This window comes from Medicago sativa, chromosome 6 (assembly GCF_051527215.1).
Source record: "Medicago sativa cultivar Bolivia chromosome 6, Bolivia_mono, whole genome shotgun sequence".
Taxonomy (NCBI): Eukaryota; Viridiplantae; Streptophyta; class Magnoliopsida; order Fabales; family Fabaceae; genus Medicago; species Medicago sativa.
In genome coordinates this window covers 43,385,323-43,394,146 of record NC_140754.1, presented here as the reverse complement: position 1 = coordinate 43,394,146, position 8,824 = coordinate 43,385,323, and the positions used below count along the sequence as shown (strand labels likewise).

The window sequence follows — 8,824 nt, the reverse complement described above, 5'->3', positions numbered from 1 at the left end:
AAAAAGTTTTGGATGGCTTGAAATGCAAGAAAACATGGACAAATACACAGTTGAAAAGATTTGTAAAGCTAAGTTGAGAGATAAAGCAGAGTAAAATGTCAGTGCAAACAATAGCAAATTGGCAATTCTTCAAGAATAATAGACATATATCAAAGATGAAAGAAAATTTTGAACAAGTATTTTTAGGTCCAAAATTAGGGTATAACAGATAATCTTGAAAATTGATCCATAAAAGATTAGTAGGATTGATAACCTAAAGTTATTTCCTCGTTCATGACAATACTAATTGCTTATTCCTTCATTAATGTTATTGAAATTTTAAGTATGAAACCTAGGGTTTTCTAGTCTCTTTTTTTGGGAACACCGCATTTAACTAGGTTAACTTGTAGCACATGTTGCCGTATGATCCAATGGAGTTTAGAAACTAATTTCTTAAATCAAAAGCAGACACACCACATAACTGTTGTTTCACCGAGTTATATTGGCTTTTCATTGTTTTATCATTTCAATCTTTGAATTATATTGACTTTTCATATGTTTTGTCGTTTCAATCTTTTGCAAACAAGGTTAGGAAATTCTTGTGCTTTAACTAAATCATTACATATGACTTTTGCTCAAGTGTCTTTAATTCATTAGAAACCCTTTGGGTATTAGGGTTAGACATCTCATGAAGTGTAATTCCTTTAGATGACAATTTAGGAGCACACGAGATGTTGCCGTCAAAGGACATGTTCATGGCTTTCATAATTGAGTTATGGAGGTTATGGAGTAATCTGACATCTGTCGGAATATTCTTTCTACAGTAAACCATTGTTTATGTAATCCTCAGGTATTAATTCATAGTTACTTTGAATTAATCCAACAAACAAGGAATATGGGATTCAAGCATTCCCTAATCACCGTTACACATCTGAATCACACAAACCTAATCTTGCATTGGGCAGAGCAATTAAACCCAGCAATTCAATTCATCTCTTTTTAATTTCACTCTTTTGAATAAGTTTTACTAATTGATAAGTTGAAAGACAATCCCTATGAAGAACGATAAACTTACTGCTTAATTACTTGTTACGATTTGATGCACATGTCAATTTTGTCCATCATTAATCTAATCATCTTGTCACTAATTCCCAAGTCCTAAAGGCCCAAAACATAGTCAATTTTGTGCACACTTGTTCATAAACACATCTAAGTAATAAATGTGCGTGTAAGGGGTGTTACGATATGTTAGCCACAACCATTACTAATACTCCCTCTGTTTAACAATGAAGGACTCATTTGATCATTTCACACACGTTAGTTTCCATCTATCTCATATTTATAAATAAGGTAATTGTCGTGTTGATAAATTATCTTTCTATTGTCTAAACATTTATGGTTTAAAATGGTAGTAAAATATGCTTGAGTTTTTATAATTTTTGTATGGGTTTGATTCATGTTCCCCACTTATATAGGTAAGGGTTGATGGTGGTAATATAGATGGGATATGGGACAATCAATTTCTTGTGTGATATCAATGCATCCTTTGGTTTAGTAATAAAAAAAATTATAATTCTAGATTATAAAAAAGGTAAAATTACAAACCAATACAACATTTATTATTCGTTTCCACTAACATATCCTTATTTAGTGCACCTCAATCATCTATAACTACTCCACTAACTATAATTAATAAGGGTGTTTTATTAAATGTTACATATTTTACCATTGAAATCAGCATTATTAATCATTTCTTTAATACACGTGTAAAACTCAAATAGAACACCTAATATGAGACTGAGGGAGTACTAGAGTAGAAAAAGTTTATCAGAAATACTATCTTGTAGGATTATTTTCTTCCTATTCACATCAAACATAGTAGTAATCACGAATATAAGGTGATGGTGTCATTCGATAGGATTCAAATGACCGAATATAAGGTACATTTGCATTTGTGGTCTCTTTCTTCTCCTCATTTAGAGGTCCAACTGAAACTACTTCTGTTTGACACAACTTTCGTAGCTTAGACACTACTTTTACAGGATCAACATCCCTCGTTAACGTCAGTTTCTTCTCATTAGTTTCTATTGATACTGATTCAACCCCTGCAATATTGATAAAAAAAAAAAATAATAAACAATGAATCCTTCATGTAATATGGTTTGTGTTTTTCTACACAAAAGTTAAATTAATTTGCATTCACAAATGACACGGTTCAAATCCTATTTGAAATAATTCGTAAATGTTCATTAGCGTCATCGTTATTAATACTAATTTATCTTTTCTAGTATTTATTTTTTGAAATAGGTTGCGTTAAAAATATATTATAAAATTAAAGTAGTTAAAGTCATTTTTTTATTTTTTTTTGTAAGATAGTTAAAGTTAAAGTCATTTTATGTCTTCACAAAAAATTTAAAATAATCATGTCATGTAATTTTTTTAAATAATACGAGAACATTTGATGTGGTAAATCACGTGATCGGTTTCTCTCTTGTTTTTTTATTTATTTTTCTACAAATCCACGGTTTCTCTCTTATTTTACATTTTTTTTGTGAATTTTATCACTAAACTCTTTAACACTAAAAAAAATACTACGTAACGTTGATTTCAATTTAATACAATTATTTTCTTATTTATGAATACAACTTATAAGTCATTTATTATTCAAAAAAAAAAAAAAAACTTATAAGTCATGTAATTTAACCACATTACATTGTAGTAGTACTTGCACATGCTATGAAATTTAATATATGTTACCTGAAAGGCTGGACACTGTCTTCATAACTTTTTGCTTGGTTCTATCATTATAAAAGTCAACCTTCAACACTACTTTCTGTTAAAAAAAATCAAAGAACTATTAATTAAAATCCGATAATTATATCTTTTTTTTTGGTAGATAATCCGACAATTATATCTATTTTTAAATATATGAATGATTATAACAGCAAAAAAGTGCAAAAACGACAACATTATTCATGCATGAAAACACAGTTAAATAAATGAGAAAAGTGAAAAAATGGATTTTATGATTCTAATTTTTACCTGCATTATTGTTGAGGTTTGTGGGAACTTATTAAGAATTATTGATGACAAATGTAAGCTATATTTTTTTTTGGTAGATAGACGAAATGGCAAAGCCATTATAAATTCACACACACAAGTGGAGGTACCGGGGTTCAAACCCCGATCATGGCATTCGGCCTAACAATTTCGGCATTTTGTCAGTTGAGCTAGGACTTCTGGATAATGTAAGCTATATTTATATACAGTAGATAGAAGGATATCAAAGACATAGTCAAGTCAACTGGTCAACTGGTCAATTGAAATAATATTGTTTTTTCAAATAAAGTACTATTACTTTAGAAGCCCTATTATTTTATAACCGTGTGAACTGTGAACATGAATGCTTGAATCATCACACTCACGACGAAGAATTCTGCTCTTTACCCAAACAGTATTGCTCGGTCCTAAAGTAAATTACCTTTATACCTTTACGCATGTTAACTCACGCCACGCAAGTTAACATGCGTTAGTTATAACGGTAACGCAACTTAAGTTGCGCAGCGTAACTTAAGTTGCGCAGCGTTACTTAAGTTGGTTTTCACCAACACAGCAACACAGAACCTCCATTTTCAACTTTTCAAAAAACGAAAATTTCACCCCCAAATCCAAATTTCACCATTCTTGCGCCATTCAAACCGAATTTCTTCCAAAATATCAAGTAAGTGATTATTATACTACTTCTTTGCATTATTTTGGTTGAAATTTTCGAATTTTAGTAGAAAATTAACATTTTTAGGTTTTTAAAAAATTGTCTTGCATGTTAAAGATTATGGTTGTTAGTGATGATTAAACTTAGGAATTGTTGTTTAGATGTTGTTTAGGGTATAATGTGGTAGTTTAGGGTTTTGAAAATGCTAGATTACATAGTTGTTTGAAATGTCTCAATGATAAAAAAATTTATTGGATTGTTAGTGATGTAATTAGTTAGAGTTATGTTTGTTAATGTTGATTATAGTTAATTTGACTGCAATGTGGTATGATGACATGCCGTCATTACGTAATTTTTAGGACTTATTGTGACATTTTGATAGAGTTCTCATGCAACTTATACTGTTCTGGAGTGCAAAAAGCTGAAATATTGAAGTCTGTCTGAAGCAAATCGCGCCACGCCAATTTCAAGCCTTGCCGCGATTTATGAAGCAAAATTACAACATCTCTGTTTGAAGGGAATCGCGGCACGCCAATTAACAAGGCGCGGTGCGATTTTGATGGGTCAGGCCCAAAACTTCTATAAATACTGCACTCAAACTGAAGAACAAGGGTTACGATTTTGGAGAGCAAAGTGCGATTTTGAGACATCGGAGACGGCTAGAAGGGTGATTTCTTCAACCTTTTACCAATTCATGTATGTTTTATTTCAATCATTGATTATGCTATTTGTAAACTTGATTATGAGTAGCTAAATCTCTTAGAGATTAGATCCGAGATGAATTTTTGTAACCCTAATTGACACATGTTGCTGTGAAACTCTATTTTGTTTATGAATTCAATTCTAGTTTATTCAATTCAATTGTTCTTAATGCTTTTTATATCTTGATCACATATAACTTGATTTTGTGAGAACGAATGACCACTGACCATGGCTTTCGACTTAGACCTAATTGAATTGTTCTAATAAACAGGGTTAGTCTAGGAATAGATAATCGTTTGTTAGTGATAATAGGTTAACGTTCGGTAAAACCTTCAAGAATTATTAGACCACCCAAGGGATTGGGGGCTGTAGTTTGAGAAGAGGGTTCTAATTCAAGGGATTGATTATAGCTATTTTGTTAATCATCGTAAATTTTAGAAGATTCATAACAAATAGGTGTGGTATACCAATTAGGGGAACTTAGAGGATTCGAAGGATCTGATCTCATCTCTCTCTATATTTTCTTAATCAAATCTATTTTCTTTTATTTGATTTCATAAAATCAAACCAAATCTACTGCCTAGTGGCAAAACAAAATAAACTTTTATACATCCTATTTTTATAACGCGATTGAATTATTGAAGTTAAAAACAGTCCTCGTGGGATCGATATTTTTACTACTTCGATAGTATTTGGTGCACTTGCCAAACGTCTATCAAGTTTTTGGCGCCGTTGCCGGGGACTGTTGATTTATTTCAACAAGGCAATTACGTTATAATTTAGGATTTCTGCAATTTAATTTTCTGTTTTTATTTTATTTTTCTGTTTTAGTATTCATTGATTACTTTGCATTGTGCAGTGCTACTAAGGTATTTTGCTGTTTATGCGAGGTAAGGTGAGCTCCGACGATCTCGAATTCAATCCAGAAATAGAAAGGACTGCTAGAGCACTCCGGAAAGCTGTCTGGTTGCAAAGGTTGGCTCATTCCGTTCCACCGGGTGTTCGAGAACAAATACCGGAGCCAATCTCTACTGAAACTGAAACAATCTCTTCTCCTAAATCTGCAACTATGGAAGGAGTTGTACCACCGAGACCGAAGCTAGGAGACTACGGGTTAGCAACTTATCGCTGTCAACTGACCCACACTTTTCAACCAGCTGACCTAGTTGCTTTTGACATCAAGACCACCGTCCTCAACGGTTTGAGGGACAAACAATTCGATGGGACTGAAGCTATGAGTCCACATGAACACTTGAACCGCTTTGCTGAAACTTGCGAGTTTTGTGTGCAACCAGCCACCGTGACTGAAGCACAAAAGAAACTAAGGCTATTTCCTTTCACCTTGACGGGAAGAGCAAAAGATTGGTTGCTAACAATACCCAACGGGGCTGTCCAAACATGGGAAGAGTTAGAGCTGAAGTTCTTGGAGAAATATTTCCCTATGTCTAAATATTGGGAAAAGAAGATGGAGATTTCTAACTTCAAGAAAGGGGAGAATGAGTCGTTGTATGATGCTTGGGAGCGATTCAATTTGCTTCTTAAGAGATGCCCTAATCATGAGTTCACCGAGAAACAATACCTCCAAATCTTCACGTTGGGGGTAACACCAAACACTAGGATGTTCTTAGATGCTTCCGCGGGAGGTAGTTTCAAGAGCAAAACTGATCATGAAGTCCAAGCTTTGATAGAAAACATGGCTGGAAATGAGTATCGTGCTGAAGCTAAGAAGAAGGAAAGAGGAGTGTTTGGGGTGAGTGAACAAACTGCTATCTTAGCCAACCAAGCAGCCATGAACAAGCAAATAGAGGCTCTAACTAAGGAGTTTCAAGGCTTCACTTTGGCCCACAAGCAACAACAAGTAGCTGCAATCAAGTGTGACTTACGTGGTGAAGAACATCCCAATGGTGAATGTGTACCCGAAGGGTCTAGTGAAGAAGCTAACTACATGGGAGGCTATTAAAGGCAAAATCAATACTACACTCCAGGAATCAACAAGCATCCTAATCTAAGCTACTCAAATAACAACGCTTTGAACTCTCAGATGCTTGCTCCTCCACAACAACAACAAAGAAAGCCATCAGCTCTTGAGGAAACTATGATGAACTTTATGAAGATGACTCAAGGAAACTTTGAAGAGATGAAGAAGAGTCAAGAAGCTGAAAGAAAGAACAATGAAGCTTCCAGGAAGATGCTTGAAACTCAGTTGGGGCAATTAGCTAAGCAATTGGCTGAGCAAAACAAAGGCGGATTCTCAGGTAACACTAAAGATAACCCTAAGAATGAGTCTTGTAATGCTATTGAGTTGAGGAGCAAAAAGGTTTTGACACCTTTAGTTCCAAAAGCTCCAAAGAAGGTTGATGATGTAGTAGTTGAGGTGGAGGAAGATGGTGAAGTTGAAAAAAATAATGAGGGTGTAGTTGAAAAAGAAAATGATCATGGAGTAGTTGAAAACGAAAGGAAGAAAAAAATATAGGGAGAAAAAAGTGAGAAGTTAATAGATGAGAATTCAATCTTGAGGAAGTCGAAGAGTCAAATCTTGAAAGATGGAGATAAACCACAAGTTATTCCATCATATGTGAAGCTTCCATACCCTGACTTAGCCAAGAAGAAAGAAAAGGATGAAGGTCAATTCAAGAAGTTCATGCAACTTTTCTCACAACTTCGGGTGAATATTCCTTTCGGTGAAGCTCTTGATCAAATGCCATTATATGCTAAGTTCATGAAAGACTTGTTGACTAAAAGAAGGAAGCCTAAGGATGATGAGAACATAGCACTTTTAGAGAATTGTAGTGCTATTCTCCAGAAGAAGTTACCACCTAAACTGAAGGATCCTGGTGCTTTTACTATCCCTTGTTCCATTGGACCGGTAGACATTGGTTGAGCTTTATGTGATTTGGGAGCAAGTATCAACTTGATGCCTCTTTCAATGATGAAGAAGCTTAAGTGTGGGGAACCAAAACCCACAAGAATGACCATTACTTTAGCTGATCGGTCAATCTCTTACCCTTTCGGTGTGCTTGAAGATGTGCTCGTCAAAGTTAATGATTTGGTGTTTCCGGCAGATTTTGTGATCTTAGATATGGCTGAAGATGAAGAAATGTCACTCATTCTAGGAAGACTTTTCCTTGCAACTGGTCGTGCTTTGATCGATGTTGAAAGTGGAGAGTTAATGTTGAGATTCCATAAGGAGCAGGTAGTGTTCAATATCTTTGAGGCAATGAAGCACCAAGATGAGAACCCCAAGTGTTACCGGATTGACGTTGTTGAAGAAACAGTCGAAGATAACTCCCTTGAATCTCAACACATTCAACCTATGGAAAGAGAAATTGTTAAGTCTATAGAAGGTAAGGAAGTGGTTGAAGATGTTGGGGTGAAAGAGTGTATTAAGCAACTTGAAGTAAGCACAGAACAAATGCAACAACAATCATCAGGAGACATCCTTGACAACAAGCATGGGGGAATGGAAACTTGGAACAATATAACGAAAACTACTCTCGCTGGTCCATGTGGTATATTTGCTTATAAGAGGATTCCCTTTGGTATGCGTAACGGGCCGGCTACTTTTCAATGGTGTATGCTTTCGATCTTCTCTGATACAATAGAAAGAGCTAGGAGGTACTATGACAAAGGGGTGGTAAGGAACAAGCCTTTTGATAAAGTTGTGAATCTAAGGAAAGCTGGTGCACAAGGAACCTTCAAGGGTAAGGAACAACAGCTGAAACTGTACCGTGAAGGTGGACTCCCAAACAATGAAGAGGGAGAGACATCAAATGATCCTTAGGGGTCGTCATCAGTCAAGCTAGTGACGGTAAAGAAGCGCTTGGTGGGAGGCAACCCACTATTTATTTTTCAGGTATGATTTTATTGCTTTCAAAAACAAAAGCACAAAAAATATTTTTCTTTTCTTTTCAATACGAGGCAGGAAAGTTTAAAAATTTGTTCAAGTATACCCCCTGCCAATAAAATCATGAAAGGTACTGAAGTCTTGCATGATTCTCTCCTCAAAAGTTTTTCAAAAATTCAATGAACTCAGGCATTTTTTTCAAGAAAACCAAATTTTTGGCCTGAGGAAGCCCTGTTTGACCCAAATCGTGCCGCGCCTATATATGGCTGCAGCGCGATTTTCACAAGTAGCCAAACAGACTCCCTGTTTTGCCAAAATCGTGGCACGCCTAGCTTTAACCGCGGTGCGATTTTGGCTGGTATTTGAAAAAAAATATAGCCGTTGGAACTTAGCCGTTACTAGCCGTTGATTTTTGCCCGTTATTGCCCGTTACAACTTGAAATCGCGCCGCACCTTGTTATATGGCGTGCTGCGATTTTGCCCAAACAGCCTATAAAAACCTCACTGTTCATCATCATTTTCATTCCATCTTTCCTACATTTCTCTACAAAAAACTTCCCTAAACTTTCCATTCACGAATTTTTCCC

General features: G+C 35.2%; 1 protein-coding gene across 1 annotated transcript; it reads right to left on the bottom strand.

Annotated features, from left to right (window-relative positions):
* Positions 1–1,753: 1,753 nt before the first annotated feature.
* LOC146915312 (heavy metal-associated isoprenylated plant protein 39-like) lies at positions 1,754–3,073 on the bottom strand. Its single transcript, XM_085717744.1, has 3 exons — positions 3,022–3,073; positions 2,737–2,812; positions 1,754–2,084 (listed from the first exon to the last, which is right to left on the bottom strand). Exons 1-3 carry the CDS (start codon positions 3,025–3,027, stop codon positions 1,849–1,851), a joined length of 318 nt encoding a protein of 105 aa, XP_085573870.1. The 5' UTR covers positions 3,028–3,073; the 3' UTR covers positions 1,754–1,848.
* Between the last annotated feature and the right edge of the window lie 5,751 nt (positions 3,074–8,824).